General features: G+C 43.2%; 1 protein-coding gene across 5 annotated transcripts in view; it reads left to right on the top strand.

Moving 5' to 3' along the window:
- Window positions 1–19,709, top strand: part of LOC122540881 (FERM domain-containing protein 5) — a 249,103-nt gene that overhangs the window by 176,723 nt on the left and 52,671 nt on the right. For 3 of the 5 annotated variants that reach the window (XM_043677108.1, XM_043677107.1, XM_043677109.1), the window contains 2 exons: window positions 10,071–10,113; window positions 12,382–12,460. In XM_043677108.1, coding sequence (XP_043533043.1) covers window positions 10,071–10,113; window positions 12,382–12,460 — 122 coding nt within the window. Of the gene's footprint in view, window positions 1–8,728; window positions 9,162–10,070; window positions 10,114–12,381; window positions 12,461–19,709 lie in introns of all 5 variants that reach the window. The other 2 variants (XM_043677110.1, XM_043677111.1) reach the window with 2 other exon arrangements.

The following is a 19,709-nucleotide window of genomic DNA, read 5'->3' as shown; positions in this document are numbered from 1 at the left end:
CATCCTTACGTACTCTGGAATGTAGATTGTTGAGACCTGGGGATTTATCAGCCTATACTTACATCAATTTTCCAAACACCATTTCCCTACTAATACTGATTTCCTCCCTCTAAGTAACACACCCTAATCTATCATAGGCACCCCACACCTCATACCATTGTAGTTACCTTTATTTAGATTCAAGACTCTAGTCTCAGAATCGACTCTTCATCTTAATTAAGTATTCTCTCATATGGTCACTCTTCCCCAAGGGGCCAATTATTCTTTCTTATTAGACAATAGCCAGTCCAGCTTGGCCTGATTCCTCAATGTATTGACCTAGAAAACCATCCTGTCTACTCTCCAGGAGCTCCTCCTCTACAGTATTGTTACTAATTTGGTTTACCCAGTATATATGCAGAATTAAGTCACCCATAATAGTAAATGTACCTTTATTCCTTGCGGCTCTAATTTCATGTTCAATGCCTTCCCCAACATTACCACTCCAGTTTGGGGGGGGGAGTGTATAAAACCCCCACCATTGTTTTCTGCCTCTTGGAGTTTCTAATGTCTACCCACTTCACTTGAACTGATATCCTCCCGCTATAACAACTGTAATTGGAGAATGGAGCAGTTAGCAGATCGGCTGTTGGCTATTTTTGGTTCAGGAATGCTGATGGTCAGTCACACAGGGCAGGCTAAGAAGGCAGCATCACCACGTGACTCCCATAGTTGGAATGTGAATAAACTGGAGACTCTGAGACTGGTCACCTTGGAACAGGGGAGGTTCAGGGAAGATTGAATTCAGGCATTCGGTATCATGAAAGGTTTTGGTGAAGTCAGTAAGGAGAGGCTGTTTTACAGTGGGAGAGGGGCCAGTAGCTCAGGTGATGCAGACTGAAGGAGTTGAGCAAAAGAAGTCTAGGGAGAGATGAGAAGTTTTAGTTCCACAGTGAGGGTGAGTGATAACTTTCAAAAGGGAATTTGATAAATTCTTGAGGTGGGAAAATGGGCAGGACCATAGGAAAAAGATCAGGGAAAATAAATTTCAGCTTTTTCACATTCCAAAACAGAATGTTTAAAAAATCTGTTTAAAGAGCCAGTCAAATCAAAGCAAGTTTTGTAAAGGATTAAACCTCAGGATTCCCCAAAATGCTTCCCAGCCAGTGGCTCAAATGAAGGGTCATCACTGTGGTGCTGATTTCAGACTCAGCAAGCAAGATGAGCACAGCAAGATTCTATAGTAAAATTAATTAATAAATGGCCTGTTTTGGTAATGATAGTGGAGGGGCCACTGTCATTCTGGATGCTCAGAGAAAAGCAAGTCTTAGTGACATCACACATCTGATCTGTCCTGCATGGGGCTGCTTGGACCCTGGTTTAATCTCTGCCCCATGAGCTGGCAGCCGGATACTTGGCTCGGACATGGAGTGGACGTCGAACCTGAACTTTCTGACCCAAAGACAAGAGAACTACTTCCTGTGTCACAGTGATACTTTGTCACAACCCATGAGTCAGTTTTTTATTAAAAAATAGAGCAATTTGATAACACAGGTGGATTTTTTAAAGTGTGAGGCAGTCTGCTCACCACAGTATGGTGTTTAAAATATCGTCATGTCATTTAAAACTGTCTGATCTCATCATTGTCTGATGCTTCACAAAGTCTTGCTATTAGGTCTGGATTTCTATCATTCTCATGAAACAAATGTTTAAGATAAATTGAGTGGATGTTGTAGTTACTGCAGAGTTCAAGCTTCAGCCACTAATGTAATCTTTCTCATGGGTTTAGAGAGCTGATGTAGCTGGTTAGAGGGTGAAGGAGGAGGTGGGAGAGGGGTTGGTTGAGGGGGAGGGTGTACTTTTGCATCATTGCTGGTTAAAGTGTTAGGTAGTAACTGCATAGTGAGGACAGTGAGCTACCTGGGATCTCAGTGAGTGATAGGATTGTCTCCTCACTGTCACTACCTTGATCAAAAATGAACGAAATGGGATGAGATATTTGGATGAGAAACAGAGCTCACTGGATCTCAAATGTTAACTCTGCTTTTTCTCCATAGGTGCTACCTGACCTGCTGAGTTTCTCCAGTATTTCCTGTATACGTAAGATAAATGCTGGATCAACTTTTGTTGAGGAACAATGGGCATGTTGAATGAAAGAGGTTTTAATACAATGATAAAAGGTACTGCCAAGGCCTTGCCTAGAGTTTATTTTGTTCTGCTGACATAAATCTCATCTACAATCTAAAAGCTTATGCTCAGACAGTTTTATTTTTTCAGTTCTGACATACAAACCACCCAGCAATTTATAGAGAGTTGGCACTCACGCTCAGTCTCATTCTGACTATCAACTGCTGCGTTTTCTAAACAGTCTAATAATGTTGGAGTGCCATTAAGCTCTTATGAATTTTTCAAGCAGTTTCTGGGCCAGTCTAACCTCAGTGTGACTATGTGTGAGGGGGAATTAATTCTGATTGTACTGCCTCTCAGTCTGTGGGATTTGGTCTCACAGATTATTAGAGGAGAGAAAGCTCATGACATGGTACAATGAGAGGATGAAAAGCATCGCCTTGCCTGAGAACTACTGACAGATGTCTTCCAGTTTAATAAATTATCATCTAATTTTTCAAGTTAGTTTCTATTCCTGCTGCCTGTAGGAGTCTTTGAGTGATGTCAAAAGTGTTTTAATGCATTTGTGGGATTACAGATTAAGACGTTCTGAAACTTGAAAGCAAAAATACTTGCGTTTTCAGGTTTTGCTTAAAATAAATTACAGATGCCATGGCAACGTATGTATTTAAATAAGCTATTCTGTTGGTGAAGGTCACCTGAGAAAAGGGGTTTGAGAAATGATTCACAGGTAAAGCCAGAACAGAATGACTAGCAGTCACTAAGTGGCCCAGTCCCCCGAGCTCACCACAGAGGTGACTCAGACACTGATAACATTAACAGACAAACATTCATCACAGTGAGAATATTCCACTCCATCATTCAAAATAGGTGTATGTACTTGGCTCTTTATACAAACAGTGCCCCCTGTTTGCAGTGCAGGAAACTGCACCTTTGCAGAGGGTTTGAACATAAAGAAGAGTCAACAAGAAGGTTGTCATGGTAGCACTAAACCTTGTGAATATTCTATTATTCCTTTAAAGACGAGTGGTTCATCACTCAACTTGTGCGAAGAGACGAGAGAAAGTGGCATGGTTCAAATTTGAGCAGAGAAGGAAGAGCAGACATTTAATACAGATGTGCACACTATGACAGGTTTAATACAGATGTGCACACTATGGCAGGTTTAATACAGGTGTGCTCACTTTGGCAGGTTTAATACAGGTGTCCACACTATGACAGGTTTAATACAGGTGTGCACACTATGGCAGGATTAATACAGGTGTGCCCACTATGACAGGTTTAATACAGGTGTCCACACTATGACAGGTTTAATACAGGTGTGAACATTATGACAGGATTAATACAGGTGTCCACACTATGACAGGTTTAATACAGGTATGCACACTATGACAGGTTTAATACAAGTGTCCACACTATGGCAGGTTTAATACAGGTGTCCACACTCTGGCAGGTTTAATACAGGTGTGAACATTATGACAGGTTTAATACAGGTGTCCACATTATGACAGGTTTAATACAGGTGTGCACACTATGGCAGGATTAATACAGCTGTGCCCACTATGACAGGTTTAATACAGGTGTGCCCACAATGGTAGGATTAATACAGGTGTGCCCACTATGACAGGTTTAATAAGGCGTGCACACTATGGCAGGTTTAATACAGATGTCCACACTATGGCAGGTTTAATACAGATGTGCACACTATGACAGGTTTAATACAGGTGTCCACACTATGGCAGGTTTAATACAGATGTGCACACTATGGCAGGTTTAATACAGGTGTGCACACTATGGCAGGTTTAATACAGGTGTCCACGCTATGGCAGGTTTAATACAGGTGTCCACACTATGACAGGTTTAATACAGGTGTCCACACTATGACAGGTTTAATACAGGTGTCCACACTATGACAGGTTTAATACAGGTGTCCACACTATGACAGGTTTAATACAGGTGTCCACACTATGACAGGTTTAATACAGGTGTCCACACTATGACAGGTTTAATACAGGTGTCCACACTATGACAGGTTTAATACAGGTGTCCACACTATGACAGGTTTAATACAGGTGTCCACACTATGACAGGTTTAATACAGGTGTCCACACTATGACAGGTTTAATACAGGTGTCCACACTATGACAGGTTTAATACAGGTGTCCACACTATGACAGGTTTAATACAGGTGTCCCTATGATAGGTTTAATACAGATGTCCACACTATGGCAGGTTTAATACAGGAGTGCTCACTATGGCAGGTTTAATACAGGTGTCCACACTATGGCAGGTTTAATACAGGTGTGCACACTATGGCAGGTTTAATACAGGTGTCCACACTATGACAGGTTTAATACAGATGTCCACTCTATGGCAGGTTTAATACAGGTGTCCACACTCTGACAGGTTTAATACAGATGTCCACACTATGGCAGGTTTAATACAGGTGTCCACACTATGGCAGGTTTAATACAGATGTCCACACTATAGCAGGTTTAATACAGGTGTGCACAGTATGGCAGGTTTAATACAGATATACACACTATGACAGGTTTAATACAGATGTGCACACTATGGCAGGTCTAATACAGGCGTGCACAGTATGACATTTTTAATACAGTGTCCAGACTATGGTAGGTTTAATACAGGTGTGAACACTATGGCAGGTTTAATACAGGAGTGCTAACTATGGCAGGTTTAATACAGGTATCCACACTATGGCAGTTTTAATACAGGTGTCCACACTATAGTAGGTTTAATACAGGTGTGCATACTATGACAGGTTTAATACAGGTGTCCACACTATGGTAGGTTTAATACAGATGTGCACACTATGGCAGGTTTAATACGGCTGTGCATACTATGACAGGTTTAATACGGGTGTCCACACTATGGCAGGTTTAATACAGATGTGCACACTATGACAGGTTTAATACAGGTGTGCACACTATGACAGGTTTAATATAGGTGTCCACACTATGGCAGGTTTAATACGGGTGTGTACACTATGACAGGTTTAATACAGGTGTGCACACTATGACAGGTTTAATACAGGTGTGCACACTATGGCAGGTTTAATACAGATGTCCACACTATGACAGGTTTAATACAGGTGTCCACACTATGGCAGGTTTAATACAGATGTCCACACTATGACAGGTTTAATATAGATGTGCACACTATCGCAGGTTTAACACAGGCGTGCACATTATGACAGGTTTAATACAGGTGTGCATACTATGGCAGGTTTAATACAGATGTGCACACTATGACAGGTTTAATATAGGTGTCCACACTATGGCAGGTTTAATACAGATGTGCACACTATGACAGGTTTAATACAGGTGTCCACACTATGGCAGGTTTAATGCAGATGTCCACACTATGACAGGTTTAATACAGGTGTGCACACTATGGCAGGTTTAATACAGGTGTCCACACTCTGACAGGTTTAATACAGGTGTGCACACTATGGCACGTTTAATACAGGTGTCCACACTCTGACAGGTTTAATACAGGTGTCCACACTATGGTAGGTTTAATACAGGTGTGCACACTATGGCAGGTTTAATACAGATGTCCACACTATGACAGGTTTAATACAGGTGTGCACACTATGGCAGGTTTAATACAGGTGTCCACACTATGACAGGTTTAATACAGGTGTGCACACTATGGCAGGTTTAATACAGGTGTCCACACTCTGACAGGTTTAATACAGGTGTCCACTTTATGGCAGGTTTAATACAGGTGTCCACACTCTGACAGGTTTAATACAGGTGTCCACACTATGGCAGGTTTAATACAGATGTGCACAGTTTGACAGGTTTTGCTAAAATGAAATGTGAGAAACGTTTCCAGTGGTGGGAGGGTTGGTAAATGAAGCACTCAGTCTTAAAGCAGTGGGTTGCCGGAAATTCTCACATCCTGTGAGTTGATCTGATCTGGAACATTTGTAATTGAGCCTGGAAACAGACTCGCTAATAATTTTCAGAAGCGGATTGGACAAATACACGAGAAGTAGAGCTTTGCAGAGTTATCAGGTAAGATTAGGTTTCGTGGGACTAATTGGAAACTCTTCCAGAGACTGAGCACAGATTCGGTAGGCTGCTTGGCCTCCTGTATTATTCTGTCTCAGTGAAGGGATGTCAGTGCTGGTGAATCAAGGACAGTTCCTAAACATTCCAGGTGAGTCCCAGCATGAGTCTGGGTGTGGTGGTCATTCAACTGGGTCAGTCATTGCAAGGCCTGGCCAAAGTATCTGATTGAAGAAAAGATCAAACCCAGCCACAGCAGTTTGAGAAATTCAATCTCTACTTTCAACAAAAAGTTAAAAAGCCAGTGATAAAATGTTGTCACCAATGCCCCTTACGGAAATCTTCCTGAAGGGTTTGTCAGATGATCCACCCCATTCTCATCAACTCTACCTACACATTCCCAACATTGGTTGATTGGTTATCCAATTCATCCAACCCAGTACCCACGGCCAATCAGAAAGCAAGCAGACTTTTCACCACCAGGTGGGATGATTCCTGATTGGCTGTCTTTTTCTTTTCCCTGTTCCCATTAACCAATAATCAATCCTGTACAACAAAAATGAAAGGAAAGTACCCTTCCTTGAATCTCCCAATCGGTTTTTGCCTCGGTACCTTTCGAACCTGGAGAGTCTGGGCTTATAGGAGACTGCAGACCACAATTACTTGATCGCATTCACCACAGTTGCCCCCTAAGGAACCTAGCAAGGCCATCAGTTGTATCAAACTCAGTGACAATACTTACAACTGGAGAGTGATTTTTGTTTTGTAATAGTGTAATCTGTCTCTACAATGTTCCTAACCTTTACTTTTAGCATTGCTGCTTCATCTCTATGGTACTGGGTGAGATGCTGCTATTTTTCACATAAAAGACCTCATGGCCACTGTTTTCATCTGCAATTGTCACTCAATTATAGTCAGTTTTGGCCTAACCAATCATAATGAGACTGCTCAATCTCATTCAAGTTCAGCTCATTTCACCCAAAGGGGATTTTGACCTCGCCCTTCTGTCTGGTCCATGTTTAGGAGTAATAATGAGCAGGGTCTGATATAACCCTTTACAGGGTTTGTAGATGTCGCTGGTGTAGTAAATGTGAATACAGCAAAATGTCATGTCAATTTCAGATGCTATATCACTGTGTGTTGCTGAGCTTCAGCGTTACCACTCCTGGAGTCTCCAGGATTGAAATTAAAGCAGGTGAAAACTGATTGGAGTAAAATCCTTAAGTTTTAAAAAGGTTTAAAGTTTAGGCAAGTGTGCTGTCTTTCTCTTTACTTGTACAATGCCCTGGTGAGATGACATCCTGAGTACAATGTCCAGTTTATGTCACTTTATTTGCAAAAGGATATGAACGCATTAGAATAATTTCAGAAAAGGTTCATTTGACTCATACCTTGGAAGAAAGGCTTCACATGAAGAAAGGGGAACAGATTTGGCGTGTACTCATTGCAGTTTAGAAATGAATGTGATTCTTGCTGAAACATACAAGATGTGGGGACAGTTGATAGGGAAGATACTGGGAGGACGTTTCCTCTGGCAGGGAATCCTAGGGCAAGGAGAAACAGTTTCAGAGTAGGATGTCTCTCTTTTTGGAATATTGTTTCCTCTCTGACGTTGTTTGTCGGTGGATTTTTCTTCCCTGGAAAATAGTGAAGACTGGGTCATTAAATTTATTTAAGGCTGAGTTGGATAGATTTTTGATTGACAGTGAAGTCTGGGTAAGGGTGGGCAGCAGGAGTGTGGAGTAGAGATCACAACCAGTCATGACCATATCGAATGATGGAGCCATTTGTAAACACTAATGGTCTACTCCTGCACCTAAGCCCAACGTCCTCCATAAAACTATTTTTAAAGTGACACATTACAAAAAGCTGCATGATTCCAGAGAGAATCCAGAGAATTTACCTCTGAATAGACTTGGATGGGAGCAGGGAAAAGAAGGACCTGGTCAGTGCAAGCAGGACTGCAGTCACCATTGGTCATATTTTTTGTCTTTAATAAAACACAAGAATATGTTGAAGAAAATGAAATCTTGCCCAAATACTTGAAGATAAAATAATGTGGGAGTCTGTCTTCCCATTGTCCTTTAAACTTTGTTTCCCTCAGCCAATAAATGTCCGATTTCTTGAGAATCCCTGATTTTTAATCATTCCATCTTTGGAAACCATTCCCTCAGCTGCCTACACACTCAGCTCAGGAATTCCCTCCCCAGACCTCTCCCACCTCTCTCTTTTCTTTAGAATCTACTTAAACCTACTTCTCTGACCAAATCTCTGGCCACTCGTCCTAGTGTCTCTTCAGATGGCTGATCAAATTTTGATTTAAAGTAATCCTATCAATTGTCTTGTAATGCGTTACTATTTTAGAACTGCTATTTAAAGTAAAGATGCTTTGTTGCAGATTTATTTTATAACTGTGGGATCTTGCTGTTAGTCTAAATACAAGAGGAATCAGAGAATAAACAATAATGGGCATCATTGTGTTTCAGTGCACATAACCCAGGAGCAGAAGGCCATTCAGCCCTTTAGGTTATCACTAAGGTCATGGATGATTTGTATCTTAACTGGGTCTCTCTGTTTTGGAACAGTGTTGAGATGCCCTGAGGTGAGACACTACAGGAATCCTCTTGTTAATGCTGTACGTCATTTTGGACAGGCGAGTGCTTGCAGATATTCTCCTAATGGTCCATGAACCTACTGACCCCATCGCCAGTTGGAAGTCTTGCTCTCCCTGATCCTACAAATAGACAGTCCATCCCTGGGGGCAGGCTGAGTTCAGGCCAGGCAGTTTTATAGCCTGAGAAATTTCAACCTGGACACGAGGAACTGCTGTTTTCATCCTGGACAGTGAGGAAATGATTCCATTCTGAATATTTCACCAAATATCAGATAAAACAATTCCATTGCAGTTGATTCAGAATTTCATGGACCAATTCTGAACAATTCTGATCTTAATGACTTGGCTTCTGGGACACCAAAAAGATTGGTTACTCAACAGAACTAATCGATTTCATAGAACTGGTGAGATAATATTTTAATCTTTTCGGGTAAGGATCAGAGCTTAACAATTATTTTTGGTATTTTGCAACCTTATGAATTTTGATGCTACTTAGTCTGTTTGTTGATGGGAAATTGAATTTCAGGCCATTGTCAGTTTTAAAGAGCAGGCAGTTTTTAGTTGACAGTTAACAGCTGAACTATCTCAGTCTGCAAATCCGGAAGGAGATTTTGAAGGCTTCTGGAATTCTCTGATGCTGCTGTCCCCTGATCGTTCCAGCTTTCAGGAAATGGAAGTTGAGGTTCTGGACTGGTATTCACTGCTGTTGCAACAAGAAAACATTCCATTTTTGGGGCTGTTTTCTGCAAACATCTGTAATAGTGCTCAGGAACATTTCCGACACGTGCAAAGTTCCAACCATTCTCCAGTTAAAGCTGGGTGAAGTGAGTCAAAGCAAATAAATCTCAAGTGTCCTTTAGGAAATGTTGCTTGTGGAAGGCGGTGTGTTGACCAATTTGTGTTCTCACCTGCCCTGTCCTCCCACTTGCTCCGGTATAGCCCTCACCTCAATAAAAGGCCTCAATCCATTCAAACAGGGCATGGAATGAAAGGTTTGGGAGACTCAATAAATCCTGGAGTTCCCTTCTTCACCAAATGGAGAAGATTGGTCTGATCTTGGCACTGTTCAGATTGAAGGTCCATAATGTGGATCATTCAATTCCCCTTCCCCTTGCCCTGCCCCTTCCTGTGGGTGAAATTCCATACGTTACACAGTGAGTAACTCTCCCAGTGTTCTTTGCGTTTGGTTCCTGGTCAGGGATTAGGAAGATCCTTTTAATCTGAGACTTTCTTTCAGCTGTTTCCTAAATGTTATATCCTTGCTGCATTTCAGGACAGTGCTGTTTAACTTTGTCTGTTTATTTTCATTGCAGCATTGGTTGGATATCTCCAAGTCCATTATTAAACAAATGAAATGTAAGTTTCCAAAATTTCAGGAGCTATTCTCATTAAGATAGTGTGCTTGTTGTGAAATCTGATCAGGAGATATATTTCGACATTTTGGCGAGTTTTGAGAAGATTTGTAGCACAGGTTGAGGTTCTGAATGTAGGTTTGCTCGCTGAGCTGGAAGGTTCATTTTCAGACATTTCGTCACCATACTAGGTAACATCTTCAGTGAGCCTCCGGATGAAGCACTGCTGATAATTCCTGCTTTCTATTTATATGTTTGGGTTTCTTTGGGTTAGTGATGTCTTTTCCTGTGGTGATGTCATTTCCTATAGTGATGCCATTTCCTGTTCTTTTTATCAGGGAGTGGTAAATCGGGTCCAAGTCAATGTGTTTGTTGATAGAGTTCCAGTCGGAATGCCATGCGTCTAGGAATTCTCGTGCATGTCTCTGTTTGGTTTGTCCTAGGATGGATGTGTTGTCGCAGTCGAAGTGGTGTCCTTTCTTATCTGAATGTAAGAATACCAGTGAGAGAGGGTCATGCCGTTTTGTGGCTAGTTGATGTTCATGAAAATGAATCTTCCAGCTGAGCAAGCAAACCTACATCCAATTCTACATTCTTTTTTTTATTCTGGTCTTTCCAATTTTTGAGGTGGGAACAGGCTTGGTTTGATCACCATGGCCATTTTGTAAACCAGGATTTCTGAAAGCAATCATGAAAAAGGAGGAAAGTAAGATTCCAATTTATCTTAGATGCTGGTTGGGTCCTGTACCATGTTCCATTGGCTAACCCAATGTCCCATCCATTAGCCTCCACACTCATGTTATCTGATGCATCTCCTGCCCCTGGCCCATGCCATGAATATGCTGACGTGCCTTGGTGATGCAGAGCTACATCCTAACATGAGCCTTCACTTTCAGAGAAGGAAGGGGGAATATTAGAGAGGGCAGGAGGACTTGGGACAGGATGCTCAAGTGTCAGTGATCTCCCCCTAATCTTAACCCACCCCTTAATTTATAGATTGTGCCTTATTTTGTGCCTGCAAGCCCTCCCTTTGTATAGACAAATGACCTTTCTGGTTCTTGTCACCCCTGTGGCCTGTCAGGCTCTTAGTAACTCGTAGAATCTACACACTGCTCTCCAAGGGACCCAGTGTGATTATCCAACAGCGTTAGCCTCTAAATAATCATTGAAGACAATTCGTAATTTCCCCTTTGTTTTTGTATTCGTTTATGGGATGTGGGTCTCGATGCCTGGACCAGCATTTCATACCATCTCTACAGCGTAGAAGCAGACCATTCGGCCCACCATGTCCACACCACCCCTCTGAACAGCATCCCACACAGACTCATCCCCCTACTCCATCCCTGTAACCTGTATTTCCCATAACTAACCCACCTAACCTGCTTATGTTTGGACTGTGGGAGGAAACTGGAGCACCCGGAGGAAACCCATGCAGACACAGGAAGATTGTGCAAACCCCACACAGATGGTTGCCTGAGGGTGGAATTGAACCCTGGTGCTGTAAGGCAGCAGTGCTAACTACTGAGCCACTGTGTCACCCTCTCATCATTTATAGCTCATCCCCAAATGCTCTTGGAAGGCTAGTGGCGAGCGGCCTTCTCGTAGCATAGCTTACTACGCTGTCAGGGATTTTGATTTTGATTTTGATTCCGTGACAGTGAAAGAACAGCGATATATTTCTAAATCAGGGTGGTGTGTGGCTTGGAGGGGAACTTGTAGGTGGTGGTGTTCCCAAGGATCTGCTGCCCTTGTCCTAGTCCTTCTGTGCTGTAGAGGTCACAGGTTTGGAAAGTGCTGTCAAGAGAGCTTCGGTAATTAGTGCAGTGAGAGCTTCGGTAGTTACTGCAGTGAGAGCTTCGGTAGTTACTGCAGTGAGAGCTTCGGTAGTTACTGCAGTGCATTTTGTAGATGGTACACACTGCTGCTACTGCATGCTGGTGGTGGAGGGTCTGAATGTTGAAGGTGATGAAGGAGATGCCACACAAGCAGGGGGCTGCTTTGTCCTGGATGGTGTGGGGCTTCTTGAGTGTTGTTGGAGCTGCCCCCATCCAGGACAAGTGGGGATTATTCCATCACACTCCGGACTTGTGCCATGCTGATGGTAGAGAGACTTTGAACTCATCACAAAAGAGAGGAAGAATCACTGGTTATTATGGGATGCTTGTTTTGCTGTTTCATTAATTTAGATCATTCAAACAGCAACCACTTTTAGTGTGCACCCAGTTTATATGTAGTGTCTAATTCATATTTATCTTTTTCTTCTATTTGGCAGCTCAGCCTCCATACACCATGTGTTTCCGTGTCAAGTTTTATCCCACCGACCCTTCAGCTCTGAAGGAGGAGATAACCAGGTAAGTCTCGTGTTACTGAGCCACAAATCTCCACTCTCAGTCTAATAGTTCCTTCACCAGAGAAAGAAAGATTGCATCTCATGAGTTAAAACAGCAATCTTAAGAGCCTGTACTCAGAAGGCTCTTTAAAGCCTTTAACCTATAAATGGATTGCTGCTGAATTCACTGAATCCACTGGGGTTTATATTCAATGTAACACACTGTTTGGATCAGTCTGCAGACATTAGCGTCCTTGCAGTTTTAAAAGACACTTCTCGTCTGGCTGGATTTCATCACAGGAGGATTGCTAGCTCTTTCTGTAACTCAATATTATTGAAATTCTGGTTGTACCCTGAGCCTCTGTTGAGCTTTCTACAGATGCTGACTGATGTGAAATGTATTTTCATATTTTTCCATTTAATTTTGGATCCGTAGCTTTCCCATTCTTTTTGAGCAAGAATGCAGTGAATTCTCCAGTAAGTTTCTGAAAGATCGCACTGTCTATGGGGAAATATTACAGATCTCCAAATTGTTAGAATGAATGGATGGTGAAATCTGCAGCTTAGAGCAATGAGTAGAGAAAGTGAAATGGTTGCTGGGTGTTACTTGAATTCTGTAATTATTAATGGGAAAAGAGGGAGGAAATAAGAGGTGAGATGATGGAATGTTTCCAAGTCCTGGGCCTCCTCCACCGCCAAACTCTAACCACCCCGACATGTGGAGGAAGAAAGCTTCATCTTCTGCCTTGGGACCCTCCAACTACAAGACCAATATCAATTTCACCAGTTTCCTCATCTCGCCTCCCCCACCCTATCCCAGATCCAACCCTCCAACTTGTCACCACCCTCTTGAACTGTCCTACCTGTCCATCTTCCTTCCCACCCATCCGCTCCACCCTCTGCTCCGACCTATCACCTTCATCCCCCAACTTCATTTACATACCACACTCCTAATAACCCCTCATGTATCTCGCAGCCCCCTTGGACCTCCCCCTCATTCCTGATGAAGAGCGTATGCTCGAAACGTCGACTCTCCTGCTCCCCGGATGCCGCCTGACCGGCTGTGCCTTTCCAGCACCACATTTTTTGACTCTATATTTGGGTATGATTAGTGCATCAGCTGAGGCAGATGAATTAAATGTAGGTGATAATGATAAAATACTGTTTTAGGTGATAATTCAATGGTATACGTCAGTAGAGTTGCTAGCGCTTGCTGCCCCCCCCCCCCCCCCCAACATTGTCTTTCACAGGCAGTTATCAGCAGGAAACAGTCCACTCTCTTCATCTGCTTCATCGCATCTCTCTTTCTCTCTCTCTGTCTCTCTCATTCTCTGTGTGTGTGTCTCTCTCTGTCTATCTGTCTGTCTCTGCCTCTCTCTCTCTCCCTCTTGAGCATGCATTGAAATGCCAGCATGGCTCACTCCTAGTTGCTTTCTCTGGCTGTACAATCTGCCAGGATCCCTGGATCTTCAAATTCTGGCCTTTTTTCCCAGTTTTCATCTGCACCATTGGTAGCTGTTCCTCAGCAGTGTTCCCATTCATGTTCTGTCCTTTTGTGGGTAAGTGACTTCCACAACTGACCATCAGTGCTGGGAACAATGTCATCACATTGAATGCCATGCACAGCAATGTGTGCAGCCTGGGCCCTAACCTCTTCACCTTTCTTTCTCACCCTCTGTCTCCTCCTATAACATGCAGCTTGAACTCTCCATCTTTGACCAGGTTATGGACACCTTTCTGAATGCTCCCTTACCTCATAACAATTCTGGGAACATAATACTATGTGAAAGGTGCTATACAAATGCAGGTTATTGTTGTGCATATGCTGACAGTAATTGACCTCATGTACATCAGAGGGTGGGAATAGAAGCAGTCCATTCAGCCCATCGGTTATGTCATGGCTCAGCAGTACCTTACCTCCGTTTATCCACCTTGATTCCATAACCTTTCATACCCTTCGCTAATAAAACCTCTCAGTCTCAGTGCTAAGATTTAGATTACCCCAAACACAACATCACCAGCTTTATATTTGTGCAACTACAGTTGGTTTGATAGTGAGCACCAACTGCAAATAACAGGGCAGAGAGGAGACCTCACACACTGGAGTTTGTGTGTGTCTAAAAATAGGGTTCTAAATTCCTATTTTCCTCACAAGTTAAGTTACCATAGTAACCTCCCATTCACATCTTCATTACACCTTTCTCACATCTCACATTTCATATTTGTGTCAGCTATTGATACCTTTTTGGTCTGTTAAGGCCCACATTTTACTTAGTTTGACTGAAAGTGTTTCACTGTAACTTCCATTTCATTTGCAACTTTTTGAAGAGACTCGTAAGATTAAGCTTTTCTTCAGTTGAAAAGACTTGATTGGTATTTTAAAAGCTTTAAATACAATATAATGTATTGTATGGAATGGAGTTCTGTAAGCTTTTGAATCCAGGAAATGGTTCTTTATCATTATTATTTGACGTAATGAAGAATGGATGAGGCAGTGACATCACGGATGCATCATTTTGTGATGCGGTCCATCTTCTGAGAAACTGACTGAATATCCTGAAGAAACGTGTCCACACAGCACACTGTTAAAGTGCTACACTTGATGTTATTTCTAGACTTCAATTGCCATTGTTTATGTGCCGTATTTTGTCTTATTTTTCTGAAGCAGTTTATTTATAACCATCAGGAGGCAGCCAGGCTTGTGCTGCTTCATATAGACCTGGGCGGAGGAAAGAAGCTTAAAGGGATAAGGAAAGGTGTAACAGCCAATGATGTCATAGGGTTCACCAGGCTTGACCTGGAGGAATGAACATTAGCGAGCAACTAACATCCTGAAGGCTGGAACTTGATAAAGAAACATACAGGCTTACTTTTGGGAGATTGAGCGATCAGACATGTCTGGCCCTGAAGCATCCCACTGTGCGCGCACACTGCTGCAGTCGGAGGGAGGGAATAGCAGTCATTCAGAGACCCAGGCTCATGCTGTGAGAACAGAGCTCCAAATACACGACAGGCAGCGGAATTTAAATTCAATTAATAAAGCTGGAATTCAAAGCTTGTTTCAGTGATGGTGACCACGGAACTATAATCCTAATTTCCTTTAAGCAAGGATACCTGCTGTCCCTATCTGGTCTGGCCTAAGTGTGACTCCAGGCCAACAGTGATGGGGCTAACTCTGAAGCAGCTGAGCAAACCTCTCAGTTCAATGGCACTTTAAGATCCAGCTAGCCTTACATGCTGTGAAAGAATTTTTAACATCTTACATTTCTATCAAACCTTTCATGATTGCAGGATGTCTCTGAGTGCTTCACAGGTGATAAAAAGTTATTTCAGGCAGAGGTGGTGGTGTATTATATTGACAATGAACTAATAATGCAGGACTCCAAGTTAGGTTCTGGGGATGTCAGTGCCATTGTAGGTGAAATTTTAATTCACTAAGATGCTAACCTAAATGATAACCATGGAGCTGAAATAACTCCACTGAGGCCGGTATCCTGTCACCAACTCCCCCTTTATTTACACACGGAGAGCCCTTGACACTAACCCAGCTCCCTCAGAGCCAGCTCTCAGAGTGAACAGAACTTCTGACACTCCTGTTTATTTTTTAAAATTCTCCCAATCATATTTTATATTTTATTAAACAATACAGTTTACAAAACAATTAACATTAACAGCTGTACACAGAGAAACAGCAATTTTACAAGGGAAAGGAAACCAGGACCCAAACCCCACCGTTCATCCAGTAACAGTGACAAATACATACAAGACAGTCCAATTAGATTTTTTAGAAGTGCATGGAATGCAGATCCCCCCCAGCAAGCCTCCCGTCCCTCCCACCTTCCGGCCACTCTAAGCCAGTCTGCCCCATACCCGTTTCAGTTCTCGGCCCGCCCCATACCTGTTTCAGTTCTCGGCCCGCCCCATACCTGTTTCAGTTCTCGGTCTGCCCCATACCTGTTTCAGTTCTCAGTCTGCCCCATACCCGTTCCGGCTCTCGGTCCACCCTGACACATCTTCCGGCCACCTCTAGGACAGCCTGTCTTGTTTACCCAAATCCCCCATAATGAGAGCGATCAGGACAGCCTACCCACCTTCTGCCTTACCTATCCTCCCTTCGCTCCTTCCAGCCAATCCTCAGTTTTGTTTTGGTGTTCTAATTTTGCATTAATTCACCAAGTGAGACAATAGCAGCAAGATCTCCTTTCAAACTAACAGACCTATGAAATTAAAACTGCATAACCAGAAAGTAAAAAACACTTGTGGAAGTACAGGGTTTGAGAGTCATTCTGTAAGAACTTGTAGGTTGTAAATACTCAATGTGCTGTAATTTAAACACCACTATGTTAAGTCCATCAAGTCTAGGTTCATCAAGAGATGCTGTCTGAAATCAGTATTCAATGGCTGGTGAGAAGAGATTCCTGTTTTGAAGTTGCTTCCAATTCAAAATCAAGATAAAACACCACAGAATAACTACTATTCTTTCAAAATAAAAAAATATTAACGTTTGAAACTGTGATACATAATCTCAAAGCATTTATACTGAACTCCTAACAAAGGTTCATTGTACTGAAATGTTAAATGTTTCTCTATCAATGTTGCTTTATCTGCTGCACACTTCCAGAAAATTGTTTTTATTTCATAAATATTATAATTTGCTTTCAGTTGGCTAAGTGAGCCAAATGTGTAATATGGAAGATACTCCTGTTTATATCTGTCAGCTAGGCTCCATGATTGGACCAGATTAACAGCCCCAATCAAGGAATTCATATTCTCTGAGATCCACCCGGCTGACCTCATTACAATCACTATAATAGCTGCTGTCAATTGTTGTAAAAACCCATCTGGTTCATCAGTGTTCTTCAGGGAAGGAAATCTGCTGTCCTTTTGTTCTGGTTTACATAAGACTCAATACTCACCGTCGATTTTGCCTGTCCTCGGATGCTGCCTGAATTGCTGTGCTCTTCCAGCACCACTGATCTAGAATCTGGTTTCCAGCATCTGCAGTCATTGTTTTTACCCACCGTGATGTGCTTAACTCTGAACTCCCCTCTGGGCAATTAGGGACAGGAGGTAAAAACAATGACTGCAGATGCTGGAAACCAGATTCTGGATTAGTGGTGCTGGAAAAGCACAGCAGTTCAGGCAGCATCCGAGGAGCAGTGCCTTGGATGCTGCCTGAACTGCTGTGTTCTTCCAGCACCACTAATCCAGAATTAGGGACAGGAGCCCAGCCAGAGGCATCCCATGAATGAATTTAAAAGAAATTGAAATGTTTGTAGGGAAATATTGTTGAAAGTTGGAGTGAGATTTGGAAGCAACTCTTTGGAAGGAGAGTGAAGGGCCACATTTAAAGAGTTTTACTGTTGTGGTGTTACGTATAGCATTGCAGAATGATTGGCTTAGCCAAATGTTTGGGTTTAATTGAGGGTGAAATATTGGCCAGATCAGCAGGAGAATTGCTTGCTCCTCTTCACTGCATGATGTGGATCATTAATATCCATTTCAAAATGAGACAAGGGTCTAGTCTAACATCACATCCCACATTGCAGCTGCTCCCTCTCAGTAATATATCAGCTGGTGACTGCGTCAGCCAGTGGTGCTTGAGCCCATAGCCTTTTCTGACTCAGATGTGAGTGCCAGCCACAGGGGTAAGCTGCCACTTGGAACCATGGAATGGTTACAGCGCAGAGGAGGCCATTCATCCTCTCGTGTCAGTGCCATTGCGCCAGTCCCACTCCTCTGCCTTTTCCCACTGTGCTGTGACAAACCCTGTTCTAAGACCTTGATTCTAACTCACTCTCCCACCTTCTGACTTCACTGGATGACTGAGCAGCTTTTTACAGATTCCGCATCACAAAAGACTCTGAAAGCAAAATGGATGATGTGCACTTTAAATGAAGGTGACTGATGGTTCTGTTTGTTAATTCAACGAAGCAAGACTGAGAGTGGGACTGTATCAACAATAGCAAGTGCTTCATGGAACAGATGGAACTTGCTGATAGTCTGAAGTTATTCATCACTGAGGTAGTTACTTTCCAATGAAATAGTGTAAGTCACCAAGTGCTGGATGCACAGACTGGGGTCGATATTGTCGAGAACATCCAGGTACTGATCAATAGATGGCATCACTGGCAGTGCACTGTGAAATTAGCCTCAGTAAACACACAGCATTCGGGGGAGCTCACTGAAGTAACAAAACTTTTTCCTAAAGGAGCAAAGTAGGAAGTCATTGAATAGGGAGTTTTATTTTCAAGTGAAAGACTTCCTTGAACCTTAAACCTCTGCACCTGCAGTTAGCACAAAGCTGCAGCCCAGGTTGGGATATAGACACCAGAGCTTCTGTGGCCAGAATAAGATGAATGTTGAGCAGTATTCACCCTGAGCGAGGGGCGGAGTTTAGTTTATGTGGAGGGGTGTGGGGTGGGGAGGAGCATGGTGGGGTCGGTTTCTTACAGCTGACCTCTGTTCAAGGAGGAGACTTTGGGACAGAGGGACGAGGGAGCGGGCAGTGAGGGTGAGAGCTACTCTCGCACCAGAGGAGAGCAAATTAGACCAGTGAATGCACCAGCTGAGGGTGGTGCCCATGCCTGTGGAATCTAGATGGTGGACAGAGCTCCTGATGTGGCTGGAGTTCTGAAATATAAGGGTGTTGGCCTCCTAACACTGAGCAGGGGTCTGTGGGGGTGGGGGAAGTGGGTGTTAGCACAGCAGGGATTCACTGGTCGCTGAGTGCTACAGTCTCAGGCCAACCCTCCTCTCCCACCCCACACCCCACCCTCATGGTTTCACATGCACAGTGACAGCACTTACCACCTCAAGTGCTCCCATTGGCCTTCACAATCCTGTCAAGATACGACCCTCTGTCCCTCATTGGATAGAGCCCCCTCAACCACCTCCACAAAAATCTCCTGGTCCCGAGAGTGTGTGTGTGTGCGCGCGCGCGCGTGCGTGTGTGTGTGTGTGTTTCTGTGTGTGCATGTCTGTGTGTGTTGGTGCACGTGAGTGTGTGTCTGTGCATGTGAGTGTGTAGGAGAAAGTGAGGACTGCAGATGCTGGAGAGTCAGAGTCGAGAGTGTGGTGCTGGAAAAGCACAGCAGGTCAGGCAGCATCCCAGGAGCAGGACAGTCAATGTTTCAGGCTGATGCCCAAAACATCAACTCTCCTGCTCCTCAGATGCTGCCTGACCTGCTGTGCTTTTCCAGTGTCACAGCTTTCAACATGTGAGTGTGTGTCCTTGCGTCTGAGTGTGTATGTGTGTGTGTGTATGTGTG

Source organism: Chiloscyllium plagiosum, chromosome 36 (genome assembly GCF_004010195.1).
Source record: "Chiloscyllium plagiosum isolate BGI_BamShark_2017 chromosome 36, ASM401019v2, whole genome shotgun sequence".
NCBI classification, from domain to species: domain Eukaryota; kingdom Metazoa; phylum Chordata; class Chondrichthyes; order Orectolobiformes; family Hemiscylliidae; genus Chiloscyllium; species Chiloscyllium plagiosum.
Note: the sequence above shows the minus strand (reverse complement) of the source record. Positions and strands in the feature narration are given on the sequence as shown.